The 26,585-nt window shown below is 40.7% G+C and overlaps 1 protein-coding gene across 1 annotated transcript in view; it reads right to left on the reverse strand.

The window, feature by feature from the left end:
• HELZ2 (helicase with zinc finger 2) overlaps positions 1–26,585 on the reverse strand; it is a 1,911,095-nt gene that overhangs the window by 1,491,077 nt on the left and 393,433 nt on the right. The window contains exons 3-4 of the mRNA XM_044089861.1: positions 25,221–25,328; positions 24,006–24,520 (exon numbers count right to left, since the gene is read on the reverse strand). Of these exons, the coding sequence (XP_043945796.1) occupies positions 24,006–24,520; positions 25,221–25,328 (623 nt within the window). The remainder of the gene's footprint in view (positions 1–24,005; positions 24,521–25,220; positions 25,329–26,585) is intronic.

Raw genomic sequence — 26,585 nt, forward strand, 5'->3', positions numbered from 1 at the left:
TTCTATCATATACCACACTACCCTAAGGTTCTGGGTGCCATAGATGGCACTCATGTACATATCAAGTCACTACCCAGAGAGGAGGGTTGAATTTACGTCAACTGCAAGGGATACCACTCAATCAACTGCCAGGTCATGTGCAATGCCCAGGGCATTATAATGAATGTGTGTGCTGGCAGCCCTGGCAGTTATCACAAGTCCCATATTTGGCATGCTTCACAGCTGTACCAGATGTTTGCTGGGGAGGACATCCGACATGGCCATTTACTGGGAGATGCTGGCTATGCACTGGAACCGTGGATGATGACACCCATCAGAAATGCACACAAACCCATGGAAGGATACCATAATGAGGCAAACACACAAATTAGGAACATCACAGAGTGTGTGTTTGGGCTTCTGAAGTCATGGTTCTGGTGCCTCAACATATCTGGTGGAGCCCTGCAGTACACTACAGCCACATGTGCACAGATATTCACAGTATGTGCCATGCTATACAATATGATCCTGTGGAAACAGCTACAGCAGGATCAGAAAAGGGAAGGGATACACAGCCTCCCGCCACTGCCTAAGTCACCACAGCCACACTCACAGAAGGACTCAAAGGAGGAACCCCCTGATGATGTCCCTGTAGGCAGATGTAGGCATGCCCAGTATGCCCTGGCTTTGGCTAAGAGACAATGCATAGCACATTCACTGACAACCTAGGGCCCTAGGGACTGACACCTTGCTCCTACTCACATACATATAGTAAAATTGTTGATGCCAGGCATCCCACACAACCTGTACCTATCCATGTACTGGCTGTGTACTGCTTGCATCACACAGAGTCAGCTCTGAACTACAGTTCTGTTAGCTCCTGCATTTGCAAGGTAAGTCTCTAACGAACATACTACTTGTCACGATTAATATAATACGGCATCGTATGTATGGATCTGCTGCATTTATGCAAAGAAATATAGTGGGCTATTTGGACAGCTGTAACATCCACATGGGACTACAGATACCCAGTCCAATAGTATGTGTTCCGTTACAATCACTAGGCCTCATGGTTGGAATATGCACTACATCAGTCAACGTAGATTTTAAACAGTAGGTCACATGATGTTTCGACTACTGTCTATCCCAGCTGATCATGTGCTGTTGTTCCCCCACCCCCAACACAGCAGTCTTCCCATATAACTGCTGTAACAGTAAGTCAGCAATGGTATATCAGCAGACCAGACAATCTCAGGGCTGTAACATAGTACTCTAACGCACACTGTATGTTCCATGTAAAGCAGAAATAACAACATACATATTTATGCTGTTGAATGTGTGACAAATGACTCTTCTCTGGCTGGCAGCCTGTGTGGCTCAGTGGATTAGGGAAGTTAGCAGGGGTGATGATGTTGATGGTTCTAATCTGGAAGTATTCACATCTTTTGCATGTGAGGTATTATTATGTAACATTATGAACCTCAGTGACATATTAAGTACAACAGACAGCTGGGGAATCCTGTGGACATTTGGAGTGAAGTGCAGTACTGCAGAAACAGGGACAGAAGTCAATGTCTGTAACATACCTCTCAACCTCTTAGTGCAAGAAATCTGGACAAAGACCAACAAAATGGGGGGACAAAGGCCCACAAATAGGGGCATATTTTAAATACTGCTCTCATAAACTTAAAAAGTTGCTAAAATAACAGGGATTGTTTCAACAGACATTTTTCTGAAGGATTTGAAGTCAAGAACTCAAATGTATGTCATTATTTAGTGACTCCATTCCTCAGTCCATCCAAGTGATTTGCCAGAAAAACAGAAATTTTATGAGGAATAGACCAAAACTATGAGCTAAAACTCTGGACATTCTGCCAAACTCTGGACAGTTGAGAGGTATGTAACACACAAAATCCCGGACTGGAGTACAGGTAGGTGTGGCCTAGAGTCACATTCTAAGTATTGAGAGTCCCACTGGGCATGCCCAAACACTTAGTTAAAAATGAGCACAATTCTGTTGCTTCGTCATCAGAATGACTTGATATGTATAGATATGGCTATATATACAGATATATACATATATACATCTGTCGGTCTCTATCTCTCTTTCACATGCATAGTATATCTATCGGTATGTAGTGTCAAATAGATAATATACCAACATATATACCTATATATATTACAATGATGCATAAACTCTCCCCATATATCTACATAACACATACACATATTATACACACGCACACACACACACACACACACACACACACACACACACACACACACACACACACACATACACAGCTACATTTATATAGACATCCCTGTTAATTAGATAAATATGTGTGTGGATGTCTGTATTGTCCTACATACCCCAATAATGGTGAGTAAATCTGCACTATCACACATCCATGCTATTGCTAAAAGGATCCAAACTAAGGGTGCAACAGTGCATAATCCACTTACTTATAGATCCCTGTGCCCGTTGGATGTCACCACGTAGAGAGACACAGGTGAGCAGGTGGTGTAATGTATAATGTTGTCAACACACGCATGGACAGGGCACATTGTTCTTGCCCACAGGTTTGCCTATCTAACTGCAAGCAGCCACATATGGCCATACTGGTAACTGTACACACATGGGTAGGATACTAATAGTTATCACACTGCTAGGATACCAGATGCAGAGAACAATATGAAGCAATATCACTCTGCAGACCATAGATGCTGTTCAACACAAGCCTAGTTTGTGTAATGCATGAGTACTGTGCCTGCAATCACATATACAACAGACTCAACCTGTGGTGTGTGCAATAAGTACTGTGATCTATAGTGAATAAGACTAGATAGGCAGTGGTTTTAATCTTACTCCAAGCTACCTGGTGCACGTGTGTGTGTGTGTGTGTGTGTGTGTGTGTGTGTGTGTGTGTGTGTGTGTGTGTATCTCCCTGCAGAACAACTAACATGCCCGCACGGGCTATTCACCTGCAATGGATATGAACTTTTTGGCCTTGTAACTTGATGCTGGCCTCCAAACTTTCCTCTTCTACAAAGCCTGATGATATCATCTACTTTAAGACTACCAGCAAACAGTATAGTATTAGACTTAAGCTGTGGTGTGTGTGATAAGCACTGTGATCTATAGTAAATAAGACCTAGATAAGTAGGGGTTCCAATCTCACTCCAGACTACTGGGTGTGTATGTATACCCATATGGTATAAATATAATCACTTAGGAATAGGTAGGGTTTTGCAGTGTTTTATTTGCAGCAGGTGATGAGGTCCTCCAGAATTCTGACCTCAAAAATTCTTGTTGATGTCATCAAGCATTATATGTCCTACACTAATAGTACTAGCAGATGAGGTGTGTGTTGCATGCAACACGTACTGTGATCTGTAGTGTGTACCATTACATAGGTAAGTGTTCTCATCTACATACAGCCAACTTGCACTACGTGTGTGCCTTGGCATGTCCTGTAAGCAGTGATTAGAAGTAGTGCTAGCCTCAATGTAGCCGTGTTTGTGTGTGAGCCTGTTGGAGCATTTTACATCATGTTATGGAACCATAGGACATTTGAACCTATAGCATAGCATAATATCCATACAGCCCACACAATCATAGACATCTTTATACCCATAGTTACAGGATCAGCACATACTGCCCCAGTCTAAGAGGGTCACAGGCAGACACCCTGTGTTGAGATGACAATCACCCAGCCAGTCATACAGATGGCATATGTTGAGGTGCACTGAGGTGCTTTGTGTGCCATTAGGCAGGGTTCTGTGTTAAGGATGTGTTTACATTTTCTAGACAAATCTCTTCCACAAGCAGGTAGTGCTAATGTCACAAACTAAGTTAATGTACTTACAGTGAGTTATCCATCTACTATGCCACCTGCAGATAAGCAGCATATGCAATCAAGCAGGGTCACACATTGCTCTGTATGCAAGGCATGGAACACCTCTGAGTAGTCTATATGCCACCGGTGACAATAACACTCATTGCAGACGATCCCCAATAAATACATACTGAAGACATGAAGTGTCCTTGTGAGGGACCATACTGTTGTGTGCAATTGCCAGTAATGCTTGGAAAGATAAGACAACAAATGGCCATTGCACTCAGATATTGGTATGCTAAGGGTAGAGTACGTGGAGATTAAGATTATGTCACCTACTGGTGATTGTGACCTCACCTATGCCATATGATTCCTGCCATGCCACTGTACAGACATGTTGATCTCAGGCACATTAGGTGTAAACCTGTGTGCCCAGTTCTTTCACCCCTAAGTATGTACATCACATGTTGCGACTGATGTGCTGCTTACCGCGTACATAGATGTAACTGTTGGAAATAATACTGCATATACATTTGCATGGAGTTTATGGCCATTAATATGTCAACAGGCATGTGTTTAAAATATGGTCTTGCAGGACAGTGACATACCACTGAGACTCTGAGTGCTCACAATTTGCAGGCATCAGCCAACATTGTTAGACAAAGTCAGTCAGTAGTTGCATGTATTGTGGTTAAATGAATTCCAAGCAGTAGAGGACCCAGGACTGCTCCCTGGTGAGCACTGCTGCTTACAGATCAGCTATTGGAAACCGATGTGCCTGTTACATATGTGTGCCATCAATGGGCTACTTAGTGACCCCTACAATAACAGTATTGTGGATGCCTAAGTGGGTGCTTTGTAAATGTTGCCTAAGTGGGGAATATAGTCAGATGGCTTGCCTCAGTCTGAGGGTTGTGCACCCTGATGTACCCTCACCCAAGTTCTTGGTGACTGCATCGGACATGTCCACCACATGTAACAGTCATGCTCCTCCTGTCACACATCCAAACTGTGTACAGTCAACTGTGGGTAGATCACATATATGTGTGCTGATCAGCTCCATGATGATTGCCCCTATGGACATACTGATATGGATACTCAGGCAAAGAGGTGCATAGTTTTGTTGCTCAGTGGATGCACCACCTCTGTGCAAGGGTGTAACAGTTGCCGCTGTCCACTCAACTGGTGTCCAGCCAGTGGTTGAGCATGACTGCAAGGGTTGCCCAGTAGTTTTAGTATTCCTTGTCAGACTACATGTGGGATACAGCCTGGTATGTCAGCATGTGCAATAGATGCTGCGCATCTTCCATTGAGAGGACAGTTATGAACTGCTCTGTAAATATGGAAATTATGGGATAGGTTGTAGGAATATCATGTGTCACATGTGTTGGAGACAAGGGAGTGTAGTTGATGCAGACAGTGTGGGAGTACAGGTTAGGTATGACTACAGACCCACCATATGTGGCATCATGATGTTTGAGGTCAGCAATAAACTGGGACTATCCTTTGATGACACACATGTACCTACACTATGCATTGTGGTTCTCCTTTGTGTGGGTGGCTAATTTTGTCACTTACCATGGCTACACAACATCACAACAACACTGTGTGCTTCTATTAGGTGAGGAGGTAGTGCCTCCATGTTGGGGTGGCACCCTCACCCCAAATGTCACACAGCACTGTCCGCCTGTTATTGTGTAGCCTGCTAATGGCAGTTGTCCACTAGTATGTTTTGCTGAGCCATGACGAGCCTGTTTCCCACCTGTCTCATACAGCTGAGTTCATGCAGTTGTAATGCTTCTGACATAATGCATGGGTGTACAGCTCTGTATACTTGCCTGTCCCATCTAAAGGGGGAGGTGCAGTCACATTATGTCAACCATTCCAAAAGAGGTAATAAGTGGCTTTCTTCACATCTATGTCTGTATTATCTAGAAAGAGGGAGTACATGCTGGCTGTTCAAAGGATACTGATCTGTGACCAGATCCCACCAGGGAGGACCTCACATTGGGAGGGGGCTTTAGGGTTCACATAAATTGGCAGACACATAATGCAATACTTTTGTTCCCGGTATAGGGATGTCACAACATTGCTCCAGGGCATGGTAGTTAAGGATCCGGACCATCCTTTGGGTAAGTGAGCCACATCATGACTAAGCAACACAGTGTGTACATATTACACTTCCCTACTGTGTATATCTGTGCTCTGTACAGACACCTTGCAGGACTCTCTTGTTGCAACATGCTGGATGTAACTGCAATACTTACTTGCACATAGGACAACTAGCATGTAGCATCAAGTGGTGTCCCCAGATCTCTGATTCATGTCAGCTGAAATGCTGTGATAGCAGTTAGCATGGACATGAGTGCTAACACTGTCACACACCTACTGACACTGGACCAAACACTGTTACTTTTGCACAAGGCCAGATCATGGCTATTGACTATGATCAGCAGAGCCCATTGACTATTACACTATGCAATAGATGTCAGACATAAGTCTCATTCCACCAACCATGGCCTGACAAGGTGTATGACAATATTAGGTCAGCAGACCATGCTGGAAACTGTGTGTCATGTACAGACTGTTATGTCAGCTGGTGGATGGACAAGTGTCTGTAAGTCATACTCTGGGAACATAGCATTGGGAGACCTATGCTGCAATGACACCAGTCACCAGTGGAGTTCACCATCCTCCATTACTGATGTGCCCCTTCTAGCTATTCCCTCTTTGCAGTCACAGCCACTGTCAATGACATCTGATTGTACATTAGCAGGTGACTGCATATTAGGAGCTGTCACAGAATCCCACACAGAACCAACAGTTATCCAGTATGGCCTAAGACACAGTCAGTTGTTGTCTGAACCACTGAAAAGGACTAAATGCCAATAACTGTGCAATACTATCCTGTGGGAAATCATCCACCCCTGCAAAATAGTGTAGTGTCCGCACACTGCACACAGTTGAGCTGTTACACATGAAGGTATGGACACAGAGAGTAATGTAGCCTTTGACTTTCACTGGTCAATAAGATGTGAGGATGCATTCACTGTTGTACAACCAATACTGACAGGTTTGGGATGTAAATCTCAGACTGTAACTGTTATACTGAATGTGGCAGTCATCACACCTATCATTTTGGGTGATGTCACCCTTGCCATGTCAATACACAGGCATATGGTATGACTGTAGCAGCCACACAGGTTCCATGCTACACCAGTACAAAGAGTAGATAACATGTCCTATAGAGTGTGGGTCATGACCATATACGTGTAGTCTGTCTCCTAAATACTTTGAAGGGGATGTATATGGCTCCATACAGGGAGATATCAGGTCCCACTGTGTACCTCATGCATATCCATGACAGGATGAACACATGTCTCACTTGCTCTACACACCCACAACATCACCATGGTATACCTAGTGCATGCTGGAGAGACAGGTATGTGACACAGACAGTACACCATACATGAAACAGAACCCCCCCATGCATGTAAAGCACACATCTGCTGTGACACTCATCATGTGCAGGTTACACAATGGGATCCGGAACACGGCAATCATAACTGGTGCCTGGCAACTGTCTGTACTGGACAAAGGATATTTGTAGATGGGTCACCTCCATCACCACAGCTTATAGATGTGTTACTTCCCAAAACCTGGTGACATTTATCAAGGGTAGCAGACATTATCACAAATTAAGGATGCATGGGTATGCTGAATGCTGCCATTGTCCTTGTTAGATTGTTATACACACATGAACCTATGGAGTCATGCACATATAGTGCTGTAACCTGCTGAAGACATTTTTCTGCTGTGTTGACATGCCATCCTGTGCTGCTTCATTACCACTGTGTGTCCATTGGTTATCCCAACAAACTTCTGAAACAGAAACAGGTCCATGACACCTGACACACCTGTCATTGTGTAACTATATAGCCAATACAACATCATACAACATAAGGTACACAAAAGTATGCGGCGTACTCATGACAAATGCCAGCATACAGTATCTGTCAGTAACCACTACAAGTTATTTTGTAAGTGAGTATTACAAGTTTAAAAACACATATAGGCAATATAGCTCTATTTTGCTGAGTTTAGTGAAGCTGCACAATGCAGTGCATTGTGGAGCAATGTAATAAAAAATATAAAGAAAAGAAAAATGGGGAGATAGGAAAGTGGTAAAATGGGGTGCAAGCAGGAGGAAAAACAAAGTGAAAGGCAGGTAGGGATGTGCAGAAAGGGTGTAGGAAAGAACCATAGCTATCCATTTCTTGTACAGCAACAACTGTGCACTTTGACAGAATTTGTACATGACTTTGAACTCTCAACCCCAGAGATAGGGGTGAAGACAACATAACTGTGTTGTCAAGCCAAATGGACCAAATTACATGTGTCCAGTGGACACGTGCAAAACGGAGAGCTGTGTATGGGCGATATATATATATATATATTTTTGAACAGGTGCCCATTTATTTTTCTTTTCTGGTGAGAATGTCATGTTAGGGAAGGGACATAGGTACCTGTGGGGTAGATAAGTTGGGTAGGTGAGGATGCATTTGCAGACAGACAAGACAGCAGACAGGGGCAGTGTGTGACACATGAAGGGGTAAACACCTTGGATAGGGACGGTGTTGTGGAATCCAAGTCCCATGTGCCTCCACAAGACAGCAGTGTGACTCATATGCCCTGGTGGTGGCATTGCTGGAGACTGGACACCAGGGTGAGGCTTCCCCACCAGGTCAGCCAGGATGCCCTCAATCCAGTGCAGGTGGCAGTCAAACCCACTGTAGACTATCCTGCACACCAAGACCATCAGCTTAGCCCAGGTGACAACTCCGCCACCACTCCAAGAGGGGGGCCTGTCCCCATCCTGTAGGCAGTACTACCTGATGCTACAGGTAGTGCAGGGGCAGTAGAGGGGACACCACAGATCTGCGTCCCAAACGTGCTGGGACCCAGTGCTATGGCTGGATGAGGCAAGGTAGGTGGATCAGCCGGAACCAGCCAGCCTTGATGTGCTGTGGTAAATGAGGTATAGCAGTACGTTAAGGTTAGTAATAACCAAACTATTGTTAGCATTAACAGAATGCAACATCATTTTAATTAATCCAAATACATATTAATGTATATTATGTGTAACACAACAGTAAATAACATAACAGTTAGCATGTTAACAGCATGCCAGTAAGAATTAAAGCATAAGGCCATAAAACAGTTAATCAAATATGTTAATATTGAATCATAATAAAACAATAATAAACCATATTTTCCCAAAATATAGTTAGTTTAACAAAATGTGGTAATATTAAATTATAATAAACATAACAATAATAAACCACATTTTCCAAAATACAGTTAAACAAAATATGTTAATATGACATCATAATAATAAATACTAATAATAAATAAATGAAGATAACAGGTGGGGAGAGAGAGAAAAACATTTCATTAATGATACTGGATTACATCCCGAAAACACTGATAATACTCTACAGGTGTGTAGTGTCAGTTTTGAGTACAGCGACTACAATTATCCTATAGCTGAAGCATGAACACACCTCTTAAGCTGTTAGCATGGGTCAGTATGGGCAAGCAATAACAAATGCAGGTATACAACTACACAGAACAGTTTCACATAATGTGGACTTATATAACTACCAAGGTGTTCTGTTAGCAGACTTGGTAATAAATTGCATTCCAGGTAATAATTTTTCTGGTAATCCTGTAATAGATGGATTAGGTAGTTTTAATTACATTACAAGAAATCCTGACACTTGAGAGGCATGTTTTGCTACAGTACATAAACTAGACCACCATCATGCCTTAGGTTTCAGGCATGGGAATAGATCCCAATAGCTGTGACTGCAGGGGACATCTGCAAATACTGTAATAACTGACTACAGCAACTTACTACAGACATGCAAGGAATACACCTGCATTGGAAATCATTGCACAGATGTATTTAGGAATCAACCATGATGGTTAACACTTTACTGGTATTGCTGATAAATGTCTGTGAAATCTAAACACAATATCTGCTCATAACATGGGCTACCTCACCCATATACCTTTTGTTCCTGAGCTGGGGGAAATGAGAGTATTTTGTTCATAGGTTCATAGGTGTGTACTAGGCTAATGGCCCTGGAGCCTTTACAAGCCTAGCCCATAGCATTACCCTGGCATCATGCCACCTGACCTTAGTTCTCAGTGCCTCTGTCAAGTAGAGCCACTGGAGTGATCCTGGGGTAAACTTTCTATTTCCCATCCACTCATCAAGATTACTGTTGAAGAGGGCCAGTGAGGTGCTCTGCTTAACATGTATGGGAGGTCTATTCTATAGCATGGGCAGTCTCTGAGTTATGAACCTGTCCGTCCAGCATGTTTTGTTGATTGTGGTAATGAGGTTGAGGTCTGTGAAGCATGTGCTCAGAGGGACTGGGATTTCTTTAGATTTAGCATTTCTAAAAGAGCTGGGTCAGACATGGCTTTGTAAGTCAAGCAGAGATTGCTTCTAAGTAGGCAATATGAGACAGAGAATAGTTGGAGTTTTTTGAGTCTGTCCATACAGGACAAGTGTTTAAGGCCTAGGATCCTCTTTTTGAGGTACTTTTGCAGCCTCTCCAGTTGTTGTGGGTATCTAGTGAGGTACATGCCAAATGGGGGATTGTACTCGATGATTGGCCTAATGAGGGAAGAGTAGAGGGAGACAATGACCACTTTCTTCCTGGATACAAAACCCTTAGTAATGAGATATGCCACACAGAAGGACTTTCTGACCACAGTGACAATGTGGTGGTCAAAAGAGAGGTTGCTGTCAACCTGTGTTCCCAGATCTCTTATAACGTCTTCTGTGATTAGTGGACTACCATTGATGTGGTAATTCATGGGAAATGGGTTTTTCCCAAAGGGGATGATGACACATTTTTGGCATTGAGCTTAAGGCCATGGTTCTGACACCAGTTATTGGTCTCAGTGAGGCCTTTCTGTAGGATGTCAACATCACTTGGGGAGCTAATAACAGCTCCCAACTGCAATCTTCTGTGAACTTTGTCAGCCAGAGTCCCTTCGTGTTGGTCTGGACTTCAGAGAAGTAAATACCAAACAGGAGACGACCCAGGACCGAACCCTGTGGGACTCCACTCATGACTGGTCGGCATTCTGACTTAGAGTCAGCTACTTTCACACTGTGGGTTCTATCTGTGAGCCAGTTTGCAACCCACCTATTGATATAGAAGTTGATGCCTAGCTTAGTGAGTTTTTCTATGATTCCTGAATGGGGAATGGTAACAAAGGCCTTGGCCAGATCAAGCTAGGCTGTGTGAACCACCTTGCCTTTATCCACAGCTCAGGTGACTGACTCAAAGAAGTCGCCCAAGCTGAGCAGGCATGATCTACCCTTCACAAAACCAAAATTTGTGAGATCCAGAGTTTGGAGATCCTATATCCTTGTTTATTAGGGCCATGATGATGCGTTCCATAGCTTTGCATATCAGACTCATCAGGCTAATGGAGCAATAGTTCCCAGGGTCTGCAGTCACTCCTCCTTTGTGGAGAAGGATGGCTGTAGCAGTGCACCATTCAGTAGGGACAAAGCCTGAGGTAAGACTGTGATTTAACAGGGCACACAGGTGAGGTGTCAGTTCACTTTGTAGTTCATGTAAAACACAGCCAGGGATATTATCAGGTCCCATAGAAGCTGTATTCTTGGCCATGGACAGTGCTGTTTTAACCTGTGCAACAGTAATACTGGGTGGCTGGCAATCTACTGGTACTGTGATTGGTCCTTTGTGGGGGGGGGTGAAGTTGGCACTGAATCTGTTGGCCAGTACATTGGCAATATCTGTTGGCTCAGTATAGAAGGTGCCATTGTGCAGTAGCTCAGAGCAAATATGGGTATTGCCATTGAGATTCTTTACATAACTATAGAAGGATTTGTGGTTGTCTTTACTATCTGCTGAAATTCTGTTTTCATAGCTAGCTATAGAGGATTTGAAGAGGGATCTCAACTTTTTGTTGAGGCTGATAAGGGAATTTTTCCAGTCTTGAGGCTTCACCTTATTCTGCATCAGTTTCCTCCTTCTGTTGTAGAGTTTGTTTATAGCAGGGGACCACCAGATTGACTTTCTTTTTTGGAGGAGAGCATCTTGGTTCTATTGGTTATGGCGAGATCCATGCATTTGTGTATGTGTTCAAACAGTGCATTGGTGTATGATTCGGCGGTCATGCTACTATTCTCCATTTGCATGGGTGCCATGAAGTTAGCCACCTCTGTTTTTAGGAGCCCAAAGTTAGCGTTGGAGAAGTTTCTCATGGTGGTTACCTTTGCGTAAGGGGGGGGGTATGGATTTTCAAAGTGATTAATTTGTGGTCAGATCTAACCAGGGAGGAGTTGACTGTTATTGTAGAGCAATGGTCGTCCATGTTAGTAATGACCAGGTCAAGGATGTTGCTACCTCAAGTGGGGGTAGGAATGAGCTGGTCCAGGGCATTGGAATTAATGAAGTCCAGGAAATGTCGGGCAAGTGTACTGGCACATGAAAAGTTTTCCCAGATAATGGAGGGGTAGTTGAAGTTGCCCAGTATGAGAATGTTAGGTTGGACCCTAATATTCTCCAGGGTGCTTAGGAATGTGGAGTGTGAGTCTTGGGACACGGTTGGGGACCTATAGCAGGCTACAACCTGAGTCACTGTCTTACCCAATGTTAGCTGCACCTGAAGTATCTCAGATGCATTATGTTGGGTTGTCAGTCTGAAGTGTGCACATCCTTTATGAATATGGAAACACCACCATCTTTGGAGCTTCGGTCCAAGTTCTGGGGCCGAAAGGTGTGGAATGAGTTATAGCCTGGTAGTGCAGGGGTGTTTTTTTGCTGCCTTGAACCAGGTCTCTGTTACAGTAGAAATGTTGATGTTCTCCATTTTAAGCAGTGCTTTGAGCAAGTGCATTTTGAGGTTTAGACTTCTAGCATTGAGCAGCATGACCCTCAGATTGCATTTGTTTGGAACACCGCCTAAAAAGGCACTATAGAGGTGGCAAAAGCCTTGGTCAGTATCCAGAAATCCAGGGGTGACAGATGCAGGCCATCTCTGGCAAAGCATCAAGGTCTCTCAAACATATCTTCCCAGACAGACAGATACTGGATCCTCTTAGAATGACACCAGAAACTTAGCAAATTGTTGAAATTAATCATTTTCTGCCTGTTCTGTGGGTTCATTCTGGGTGACGGTAAGATGATGCACAGGGCTAGGGTCATACCCAGCTGGGGTACATAATCCGAGAGCTCCTTCATGTCTCTTTTCATGTAGTCCAGGGAGGTACATCTCAGGTCGTTTACACCCACATGTACAATGACAGAGTCATATTTGTACCTGTTTTTGAGGGACCTGAGTGCGTGCATTATGTGACCGATAATGGTCTGGGAACAACCTTGTACCATAGTATGAGTTGAACAATATATATTACAGGACTTTTGTTTTGCATTCTAGAACTATTATAGTGTCATATTTGAATGCAGTGACAGCAGAACACACATGCATGGACTACAACCATACTGCATATACTACATCAGATTTATTTAGGAATCAGCAATGCTGGTTAACACTTTATTGGTATTGCTGATAAATGTCTGTGAGGTCCACACAATATCTGCCCATAGAGTGAGATACCTCACTAATATACCTTTATTACCTGAAGTAGAAGAACAGAGAGCATTATGTGACTGGTATTGGACTGGAGACAGCCTTGGATGGTACTATAAGTTAAACAATACAGTTTGCAGGCCATTAGGTTTGCATTCTACAGCTATTACAGTGTTACACTTGACTGCAGCAACCTTACCATAGACAAGCAATGCATACAGCTGTACTGCAATGATTACGACAACACAGTCCTGCTGTACACCATTTTCCTTATTGTTAAGGGTATTGCTTATTGTTTATTGCAGTACAGTTGTTATTGTTCAATTATTGCACTACAGCTCTAATTGCCAATTTATTGCTCTACAGTTCTACTTGCCAATTTATTGCACTATAGTTTTTGTTGTGTATACTTTATTGCAGTAAATGGTTTACTCTTTCTTGCTTATTGCACTAGAGTTAGCATAATAAATCCATACATACCACACTCACGGCACCCGGCATGGGACTCAACATTGCGAGCCCTCTCAGTTGCAGCTGTTGAGACAGAAGCACACCATTATACATGCCAGTTTTGCAGACATTCAGCTTGCATATTGGTAAAACAATGGAAAACATACTTACATATCTGTGGGGCATTCCCAGCCCTTGCTTCTTGGACCCAGGTGTCCAAGGTTCCCCACTTTCTCATCTTCAGGTTGTCATAATGGTGGTAACACTGTTCACTTGTGCAGGGGATACCAGTAACACTGTTAAGTTCCCCTGGCCAGCTGGTCCCAGGCCTCTGCCATACACTCTGAGCCCTGGAAACCACCCTGCAGCAGCCTGGGTTCACGTTTTTTTTTTTTTACCAGGAGCCCAGCAAAAACCCTGGACTCCTGGAAACCACATCTCTGTTCCCGAAAGTGCGCACCTTCACCAGCAATACCTGTCATATCTACAGACAATTAGACTGCAAGGAATGATGCAAAATTCCTGCCTATTGCACTTAATATAGGCTGTTTTCCCACCCTTACATGTCATTGAGCTACATTCAAAAAAGCACTGTGTTGTTTAGCAGTGAACAAACCAGATAAGCAGAGCTGAGCAGTGCAAAAACTTGCACAACCAAGGTTTTCACGAAGTTTAGCACTGGGCAAACTATAGTAGCCATTAGCATGCTTACACAGAGCTTCACACCATGCAGCACTGACATATTTCACAATTTGTTTATTAAAATAAAAAAAAAAAAAAAAGTAAGTTAAATTACAGACATGTTATGACTGCTATGGACTCAAACCCAGGACATACTACACATTAGGCCATAACTCTATCCATTTAGCTACTTGGATAGCATGCTAACTAGTAGACCTTCACATGCGCTACTAGACTATCTATGAGTGTTGCTGAGCACCACATCACACCGCGCAAACAGGCTTAAATAAACCTAGCATAAATAATTAATTACATCCGGTTTCTATTTTTAGATGTCTAGCAGGTGTCGGCTATGTATGTATGAGCACCACTCGGCTCTGCTGCACTTCATAACTTGCTGCATAAATGGAAACAAAAACAAAAAACAAAAAAAGAATAAATAAAACAATTTAATTACGATAATTAATTATATCCGGTTTCTATTTTTAGATGTGTAGCTGTTGCCAGCTGTCTTTATGCTAGCACAGCTTGGCATTGCTGCACTCCATGCTGTGCCACACAAACATGCAGAGAGGGAAAAACATTCATAAAAATAAAATATTACACATTTAAAACAATTCATAGAATTTCCCAAGTAATGGGGAGCATTACAGGGAGCCTCACCCTGTATATAACATCTGACCAGTCATCTACAACCACGGGTAGCCTCTACACTTCCTCCTACATGGATAACTCTGTTCCTTTGCTCTCCCTCAGCAGTGAGCCATCCTTAATATGCATGGCTTGCTGCCATGGGGGAGCCGTGGCCATGTACATGGTTACATTCCTTGTAGGCTCTACACAGTGCCTACACAGATTTTATTAAATCCTGGAGCATTGTTTTTTGCCTTGGCGAAAAGTAGGTAAAATTATTTTGTACATGTTGAAAATTATATTTCTGTGTTTGAAGCATATCACATGGATCAGCTAGGTAATATTTCCCTCTTTTAATACTTGTATAGCGTATGAAGCATTTAGGTTCATAGGTTCATAGGTTCATACTAGGCTATCTGCCCTAGGGCATTTATAAGCCTAGCCAGAGTGTGTGTGGCTTATACCACCCCTTAGGATGAGAATACTATACCCATTAGTTTGCTGTGCCTCTGTCCAGCAGTGATACAGAGATGATTCCCGGGGTAAACCTACGATCTCCCATCCACTCGTCAAGATTTCTCTTGAACAGAGTCAGTGAGGGGCTCTGCCTCACATGGACTGGGATTCTGTTGCATAGTGTAGGGAGTCTCTGGGTGATGAATCTGTCCCTCCAGCACGTCCTATTTATATCCGTGTTGAGGTTTAAGTCTCTTGCTCTCGTGGCTCTGGTGGATTTGGATTTTTGAGGTGGAGCATGTCCATTAATTCTGGGTTGGACATGGCCTTGTATGTCAGGCACAGATCACCTCTGAGCAGGCGGTATGCGACTGAATAGAGCTGGAGTTTCTTCAGTCGGGCATGGTATGACATATGTTTGAGCCCTTTATCCTTTTGGTGAGGAACTTTTGGGGTCTTTCCAACTGCTGCAGGTGTCGGGTAAGGTACATTCGAATGGGCGTTGTACTCAATCATTGGTCTGATAAGTGAAGAGTACAGGGTACAATGACCTCTCCTGATCTGGATGTGAATCCCTTCATGATCAGGTGGGCAATGTAGAAGGTCTTCCTAACCACTTTGGCAATGTGAGTGTCAAAAGAGAGGTTACTGTCAACTTGGGTCCCCAGGTCCCTGATAACTTCTTCCGTGTTTAATGGATTACCACCTATGTGGTAATTAGGGGTTACCTTGTTTTTCCCAAAGGGTATGACTATACATTTTTTGGTGTTTAGCTTAAGGCCATGGCTCTGGCACCAGTTATCCATTTCTATGAGACCTTTCTGGAGGATGTCTGTGTCTGATGGAGTGTCAATTATGGTGCCCAGTTTGCAGTCATCTGCAAATTTTGTCAGCCACAATCCCCTATGTTTGCCTGCACTTCAAAAAAATAAATGCCGAACAAGAGGGGGCCCAGGACTGAGCCCTGTGGGACACCGCTCGTGACCGGCTTAGAGTCTGACATGGCACCAGCAACTCTAACCCTATGTGTTCTGTCCTTGAGCCAGTTTGCAACCCATCTTGTGACATATGGGTTTACATCTAAGCTGGTGAGCTTTTCTATGATGCCCGAGTGGGGTATTGTGTCGAACGCTTTTCCTAGGTCAAGGTAGGCTGTGTGAACTGCCTTACCCTCATCAATGGCCTTAGTGACTGTTTCGAAAAAGTCGACCAAGTTCAAGAGGCAGAATCTGCCCTTGACAAAGCCAAATTGGGTAGGATCCAGTGTCTGTAGGTCCCCGATGTCTTTATTTATGAGTTCCATTATGATCCTCTCCATAGCTTTGCAGACAAGGCTCGTCAAGCTTATGGGGCGGTAATTTCCAGGGTCCGTAGAAGCACCGCCTTTGTGGAGTGGGACCTCAGTTGCCGTACGCCATTCTTTGGGTACGTATCCTGTAGTAAGGCTAAGATTAAACAGCAGCCTTATGTGTGGGTTTAGTTCCTCATTGAGTTCGTGTAGCACACAGCCGGGGACACCGTCCGGTCCCATTGATGCTGTGTTTTTTGCTTTACAGAGAGCAGCTCTCACCTGGGCATCTGAGATGTTTGGGAGGCTAGACTCTGGTGGGATAGATATTTCTCCTTTTGGGGGGGGAGGGAGAAATTTGCACTGAACCTGTCTGCCAGTATGTTGGCAATGTCTGTGGGTTCAGTGATTTTTTTATCATTTTGGACTAATTCTGAGCATATCTGGGAGTTTCCACCCAGGTTTCTAACATAGCTAAAGAAGGCTTTATGATTGTCTTGTGTCATTAGCGATTTTTCTCTCAAAGTTGGCCTTGGATGATTTTATGAGTGATCGTAGTTTTTTGCTAGTATTGATCAGAGATGCCTTCCCATTTAGGGATTTTGCTCTGTCATGTAGTAGCTTTCTTTATATTAAAAACTCTTGTTTCATTTATAATATCCCTCCACAGATCTCATATAGTATTCCAATCTCCTCCTGTAATTGCACTGTATTTTTTAAATCTCTTTAAGATATTAAATATTTATTACATATATTTATTTTGATTGATTGTAGGTGTATAAACATTCAGTAATATTATTGGTAGATTTTGTATGCTATCTGTACAGATAATATAACAGCAATGGCTATTTTCATCTACACAAGTGTCAATAATTTTTCCTTAAAATTTTATTGTTTTAACTAAAATCACAATCCCAGTTTTTTGTGTACTGGATCCTACAACTACTTTATGTGTAATCCATTTTTTTGTTAATCCCATTCCACTGTTCAATGGCCATATTCGTTCCTTGTATCATAATAATTTGGGATTTAGATTTAAAACAAAAATAAGAATAGTTTCCTTTTACTATTTGAATATCCCTCACATTCCATGACTCAACAATCCATGTCATATCTTACAACTAACTTCATCTGTATTAATGAAGTAGAAGGAAAATAGATATCAATGTATATTAGGTAACCCCTTAACCTGCATCATATTGGAAGTATTAAATAAGCACAAATGATTTATAATATCCAGTTTGAGAAGTTACTTTTGCAATTAGTATCCTTAATAAAACTCTAGTAATCCTATATGAGAGCTTATCTAAACGATGTACATAATGTTGAACACTACTGCACTCTAACTTAATGGGAATCCCTATTCCTCCTTCCTTGAGAGGAGAGAATAATTGCTAGTAACAATAGAAAATGGATATGTTAGTATTACTTTTAATGCTTTTGTAATTTGCTTTGACCAAAATAATACTGATAAAAATCAGCCAACAAAAAACATCGCTTTTCCATATCAGACCTCCAGTAAAACTGAGTTATAATCAATTCAAATGCATAACTATTTATTTTTAACAGCCCTGTCTTATATCCATTTAAAATTAGACAATTTTATGTATCTGTGTAGATCAAGTTGTTATAAAACTAATTGCTGTGAATAATATTTAAAGTTGTTAATATTTGTATGTAAAGATATAATCCTCTCTACTCCTCCTGCCCTCAATCTTCCCTCATACAATATGCCGATGACTCTACTATTATCACCAGCTCAGACACCCCATCAGAGCTTATCACTGCTACCCAAGTATCCTTCAACTCAGTTGAAACCTGTCTTTCTCAAAATCTGCTTATTCTCAACCCTAAAAAAACAAAACTCTTCCTATTTCTCCATAAAAACCTCTCCCACCTGAAAAAACAATTTCTCAATACTATCCGTTGACAACACCTCCATCACTGTTGAAAACAATACTAAACTCTTAGGAGTCATAATTGCTGATCAACTCAAACTTGACTTGCACATAAACAACTGCATCAAAAACACACCAGAAACTAGGGATTCTCTACCGAAACAAAACGTTCCTCACCGCCAAAGCTAAAAATCACTCTCTCTCATGCCTACCTCCTATCCAGCCTATTATACAGCTCCCAAATCCTCAAAAATCTAAACTCTACATCACTAGCCAAAATAGAGACAACTTACAATAAGGTAGCAAGACTTGCAGCACAACACACCTATAAATCTCACCATTGCCTTGCCCTAAAACACCTAAATTGGCTACACCTTCCCCACCAGCTTCTTCTCTCTCAACTCCTTATAGTCCACTCTGTCCTCTACCAGAAATCTTACTGTCCTAACCTATCTTCTCTCATCTCACATTATAACCCTGCAAGGCCACTTCACAGCTCCCACCAAGACCTGTTAAAAATACACAAACCTAACAACAAAATCAGTCAAAACCTCTATAGTTACTGCCATTCTATATCCTAGGACAAACTGCAACTTGAAATCAGAAACCAAAAAAACCCTAAGCAATTCAAAACTGTAGCAAGAGAATATCTAAAAACTCAGTGGTCCTGCCTCTGTACACAACCTCCTTAAATCCTGTACAGTTCAGGCCCCTTTCCTACCACAACAGCTTTGACTTTTACAACATAATTGTCACTAACCAGGTTTTTTTACCCCTATTGTATCACACTAAACTGCTGTAAAAAGAAATTGAGATATTTGCATAACAGGTTTTATGTAGACCATCATCTGTAAGGCAGACTCTGGAAATTGTATTTTACGTAATTAGTCACTGTGTTGACTATTCTCTGCAAAATCTAATTTTCTTTTGTCATTTGTCTCTATTTCAATATTTAATGTATAATTGTGGAGCTTTTCTCCCCAGGTCTTTGCTGAAAAAGGGCTACTCTGCTCAGTCGGACTATCTCGGTCAACAAATGTAAAATAAATAAATTAATAAAAAAATAATTAGTTTAAGTTTACTGTTTTTTGCATCGGTAAAATATGTGCTTAGATATGTTACTAAAACATTTTAATCTACTGATACTACTATCTAAATTTATTTGTCAAGTTACAGCAATACATGGAGCAGATAAGGTAAAGCTTTATAATGGCTAGGTCATGTTACTGATGCAGTACATTTGATTTATCAGTCATCTTGCACAATCAGAAAAGAAAGTAATTTGAGGCAGCTTCATAAGTTATCTCACCATGCTCCAAGTTTTTCATTTTTACACCCATTTACTTGATGTATTATTAATTAAAGTTTATAGATCCTTATTAGTAGCCCCCTCTTCTGGACAAAAATAAGATTTAACTGGCTTGTGGCATTCTTACCAAGTTTGTGATACACATATTTTGCATCTGTCAATTTCATTCTCTTTTTTCCTTATTTTTACCTTCAAAATCTGAAGATTTAGGTATGGATCTTGTTAAAATGCTTTTGGAATAATTGTATGGCTTCATCTTTAGACAGTGGACTTATTTCCTGTGATAAGGTATTGGCAATAAGGTATACGTTTCTGTCTCTCCACTTTGATTTGTGTAGGCAAATATTAGGTAAAATAAAGTCTGTATCCTTTCAAGTAAATTTCTTATACCATTTAGCTGCTTTTAAAATTTCCAGAATATCTCTGTAATTCACAATCCGTATATATATATATATATATATATATATATATATATATATATATATATATATATATATATATTCATCTTTTCAAAATTTCCTCGGCCCTCTGTGTATCCATTATATAATTATATTTCTGAATGTTGCAGAATTATCCAGTAATTGATTAAATATTTGCCTGAAGGTATCTTGTAGTTTTGATTGATCATATGATTCTGGAAGTTCCTGAATGACAATATTGTTGCTGCAGCTTCTGGCTTCAAGAGCTAGTAATTTATCTTTCAGGTAATTGACTTCTTCTGTGTGTACAGTTGTTGTTTTGTTTATTTTTAAAATATTATCTTCACAGTCTGATATTCGTTGTTCTGATGTACCCATTTTGTGGGAGATGTCTGCTATAGATGACTTAATTTTAATGAGTTGTGACGATATATTTTCTATCGCTCAAATATTGGTGAACGTACTATTTTAAAGTCCTGCAGAGCAAAACAGGTTTAGTCTTTGATTGCAGGACTTTTTTTTCTTCATCGGCCACTATTTTGGATATTTTAGATAAGGTTAATGACTCTTTATCTCTAGATAGATTGGATGAAAGTTTAGTTTTAGACATCTGGGTATCTATGTTTTCTGCATCGTGTGCTATGTTGGTCCCATTTTTAAAGTTATATATTTTATGCCTTGTTACCTGTAAAGATGGAAGATGAAATTTGGTTCACTAGTAAATATCTGCTTAAAAGCTTGTATACCATCAATTGTATTTCTGTTACTTTTTCACGTTAGTCCCAATACCGAGGAATTCTGCCGGCAGTCCCTGCACAAGGGAAGTTTTTTATTCAAGTGTGCTTTCTTATTTCTGCTCAGTATAATTCAATTGGAATAAGAAGGAAATTCCCTAGGGAATGGGATAAGTACAGCACTGAATTTTGGTCTCAGCAGTTCTAAAATTATATTTTGAATAGCAGATTTCTGGGGGTCTATATTATAATCTTGAAAGGACAAAACCGTGAACACTCATATGAGTGAAAATGGCGGACATCGAAGGGGGTCTTTTGAGATTGCGGTTCAGTGGAGAGTGGTATATTTGCCCTTTTCTCACTATGGTGCAATCTCAGAGTTGGAATATACAGTTAGTGGGGGTGTGTGGGGCCATAAGGAGTTCCATGTTCTCCGTTTTCACTCATATGAGTGTTCGCGGTTTTGTCTTTTCGAGATTATAATACAGACCCGATTTCTGGAACTATATTGGTACTGATAGCTATATCTGCTTTAGCTTATATTTAAAAGGCATCACTGCTGGCAGGGGCTCAGATGGCATTGAAGAAAATGACTTTGTCACTGTCTTTGGGAGCTGGTAAAGACATTGTGTCAACCTCAAAGGTACTTACACAGAGAAGAAATACAGAGTGAAAGACAGATTCAGAACTTTTTTAAATCTGTGTTTGCTCATGCTGCCTGTTAGCCATTAGACCTATCTCATCCAACTGTCCAAGTAGTTCCCCATCACAAGGGTGAGGGTCACCTTGGAAGGGCCATCATTTAGACAGCCATTGATGTAGCTTGTTTTTTTTTTTTTTTTTTTTTTTTTTTTTAGCCCTACAATCCCTATGAATGCTTCACTTATAGAGCTGGATGAGGACATGCAATGGGCTGTCTGCACTGCTCATCCCTTGCTTCCACAAATCACGCTGAGAACAAGCAACTCTGTCCCTACCCCTTAGCATGCAAAGTAGTTTTCCCATTCCCCACAGAAAAATAATACCTCCCTAGGAGCTCTCCAAACACAGACTACCCTTCCTATCCCCAAGACCAAGATCATGCTACGAACCTTCACTACTCTCTTTCCCAGCCTGACTTCTCCAGTGTCAGGCTATTAATCAAACCCCAGTCACCTGGGTCACAATAAGGGCTCCATCACAGCCAGACTTTATACAGCCATTTTTGAACTAGTTATTTAACTGTTTCCATTTCAGCTGACTGCCCTGGATGTTTTTTCTTAGATTTTCTTAGTAAGGATGTAAGATACTTTCAGTCATAAACAAATACAATGCTTTTTGAATGCTTGATTTTGTAAACTGCTTAAATTTTGTAAAAAACACACATTCATTATCACTGTACTTTTGCCTACCAAATCTACATTTATTAATCACTTTAGTTATCATTAATGAAAGTTTAGGGAGATGGTAAAGAACTTCAAACTTCAATAACTGATGAAAAAAATGAGTATTGTAAAACATAATACATACATATATACATACACACACACACACATACACACACACACACACACACACACACACACACATGAATATGACTCTGGCAGAATATTAAGATGTGTGACATTGAAAGCTCTGAAAATCATGGGAGAAAATATGACAAACTATGGACTCATGTGGGATATATATATATATATATATATATATATATATATATACATATATATATATATATATATATATATATATATATATAAAAGGCAGTCTCATGCCTACTTCAGTATACAGCCAGATCAAGTCTTATGTTAACTCCGTTCATTAAATATGCCACTACTTTTACAACATTTGACCAGAAGAAGACATGCATAAGGTGGGTGAACACAAATGATTTATTGTTAAGAGCTGCCCTCCAGAAGAATACTCAGTGTGCACAAGTAAAAGAGTGCACATACATTTGGGGCATGCCCTTACACATTACCAGAACATCAGTGCTGACTAATGCTTAACATTTATAAACCTATAATCTCTACCCTTAGCATTCTTAGCCTGTACACAACAGTTGGATCTGGAAAAAGCTACAGCCACTCTTCCTAATGCTGTAAAAATGTGAGTAGGAAGCACTCAGTCCCACTATTTGAACTGAAGTGATATGCCATTCCTGGCTCTGAAATTCAGAGGATATTTTTACATATATGTTGACAAGATATTTGTGTCACTACCTAATAGGGCAGGAATTCAGACACTTATGACAGACTGGTGAAACCAAGAATATATGCAGTGTGTGCTCATAAGTCTGTGTGCATGTGTGTGTGTGTGTGTGTGTGTGTGTGTGTGTGTGTGTGTGTGTGTGTGTGTGTGTGTGTGTGTGTGTGTGTGTGTGTGTGTGTGTGTCTCTGTGTTTTTCTATGTGTACTTATGTGTATGAATAGACATAGCCACATATATGTGTAGGTGTGTTAAATGTATGGATATATGTATGTATACTCTTTATGCCTCTGTGTGTGTGGGGAGCATGTGAGTAAGGATGTGTGCTTCCTGATACTTGATCCTACAACCCCTTAACAAGCATCACTTTTTACACTGTAACACTCAAGTTCACACTCTAGTACCTGCCATGTGAAGACTATGATTTTCATGAAAACATAATCTGTTCCTTAGTGCACTTTGCCAAACACATAAAATAAGAACAGGGTACCTTGCCAGCACATCCTCTTCCGCTAGCTCTTCTGTGTACAGGAAAGAATGCATCTTCTGTCTGTAGTTCTGCCTCGTGAATGGTCCTGTCTCAGCACTGTTGCATTTATATTCAAGAGAAAGTAATGGAGCTTTGTATCTTTTCAAAAGCTCCACATCTTGCTCCATCTTATCCACACATGGGATGATTTTTCGGTTCCCACTGTGCCACCTTGTTGAATTCTTATATCCTAATACTCCTTTAGAGTTGTAAAGACCTCTCTGGACTTCAGCTTGCCCAATTACTACTTGAATTTTCTGGAGCAATACTGGATAGCTGCCAAAGTCAAATACAACCCACTGCTCATATATTCCATAGCTAAATGCTTCAAAATGGATGCCAACATTAAAAATGGTGTGATCTTGTAGGAATCTGGCTCCATCAGCGAATGTCTGGTTCTTTGATAAACCTTTTCCAGGTAAGTAGAAGATAGCACCAGGCTGTCTCTTAAGCAGTGCTACATGCATAAGCTGGTGCTGTGAACACAAGTAAAACAATTTATTAATTTTATACTACTGATTCTTCATGTAAACATCACACACGGCGACTGCATGTTGCTAAGTGCATTTGGAACTACAAAGAATTAATGTAAAAGCATAAAACTATATGGAACACCTGATGAAACCCTAAGTGTAACCACAGTCTAAGCTCTAACCAAGAAACTGTGATAACCCACCTTGTAAAAATATTTCACCCCACAATCAAAATAAAACTTTTCAAGTGGTTTCAACAGGTGCTGCAATAGATAATGTGCTTCTGTAAGAGTGGAATAAGTAACTTTCAGCAAAGTTATTTAGTCTGAATAATACTGAAAATAGATGACTTTGCAATACTGATCCAGTGCTACAGTCTTTGGACTACTTTGTGAAAAGAATCATGACCAAGTTGTATCCCTAGAAAAATAGGCCATCACATCATATTCTGAATTTCTTCCTGCAAAGCCTGCAATACAACTAGTAATGGGTAAACAAAGAAAGAAGTGGCTACCCAGCAGGCTTCCACAGCAAAAGGCCAATATATCTGGCCTAGGCTTACATACATTATATAAAAAAGACAAAGATGCCCCCATCAGCTGTTACTACATTATTACATTTCACAAAATGTAAATGTGCATCTAAGACATGAAAATGCTTACTGCCAAATCATCAGCTAAATGTTTACTACCATACAGTTTACCTCGGACTGAAGTCTGAAGTTCCATTTAAGTTTGGCATGTATGTCATCAGTCTGAACACGGAGACTTTGATCACTTGAAACAGAGATGCCATCTATGGATTCAGACATCTGAAGAGATGAAACAAGAAAGTTAGGGACAAATGGATTGTGAATGCTAGAAATGCAACAAAAAACTCTTAAACTGGAACAATGATATAGACCCTCAAAAAGAAGAAATTAACACTGAGCAACCCTTTCACTACACTTTTGCAAATCTTAACTTTAGGCATGTACACAAAGCATTGTTAAAATATATGGCTTATGAAAACAAATGTAGTAATATCTCCCTTCTCTTTTCTATTGAAAAGATGTGGAGGGATAAATGCTATAGTTTAAAATCAGAACAAAGCAACAGATCTAACTATTTATCCTAAAACCTGTTAGTGGAAATGTGTCTGGTCTGTAGCTTGATTGTCAAATTCTAGAGAATATATGGCCAAAACGCACATTCCTTGAATTAGGTAATGATGGTCAGGGTTTGACCCTTGTCCTGACCTGCAATGACATTAGACATGCACGAGTATTGTAGATTTGTTGTCCACAGAAAAATTATACTTTTAAAAATTGTGTTACTTACTTTTGCAGTCAACGTTTAAACACCGATTATTTTTTAATGGACTCCTATGAAACCACATTGAAAACACAATTTACATTTGTTTACTGGGAAATTCCGACTGGATGCAGGTCCTTTTTCAGCGGATGCCCGGGGAGAAAAGCTCCACATCATGTACATGATAAACAGAGATACAAAGTTGCAGCAATAGTAAACAACATTACAGGTTGTTGGCTTTAATACAATAACAATATATTGATTATCAACAGTATATACAGTAAATATTGCAAGTTAAGATAGTTTCTTGTCTTTTATAATATTAGTAACAAAGTTATCAGACAAGATTTTAAAGTATGTAAAGACAACTAGCTAATTCACATAACCTAAAGTATCTGAATATGGCAGTAGTAAATGTTCATTCAGCTCTAAGGAATGACCTTGTGTGATGTTACTGAAGAATTAGCAGATAAAGCTCAGCTAGAAATGCAAAGATACCAGACATATAATAGAACATTAAATGCCTGTTGCTAGCCCTGCTGCTGGTGCTGCTGATGTAAAATACCCGAATAATAATAACAGGAAATAGTCTGACAACTAGTTACATCTTGCTAGTCAGCAGATCCCGCGCACCATCTCATCTAGCCATTCTTCAGTTTCTTCAAGCTTAATCACTTGTTTTTTTTTTTTAGATGCAGAAATGTCATATATAGTAAGAATGAAGTCCTTACAGGAACATGCAAGGAAGTTCCTGTGCATGTTTTTCATACAAGGAC

Source organism: Protopterus annectens, chromosome 12.part0 (genome assembly GCF_019279795.1).
Source record: "Protopterus annectens isolate FY-2018-M chromosome 12.part0, PAN1.0, whole genome shotgun sequence".
Lineage (NCBI taxonomy): Eukaryota > Metazoa > Chordata > Ceratodontiformes > Protopteridae > Protopterus > Protopterus annectens.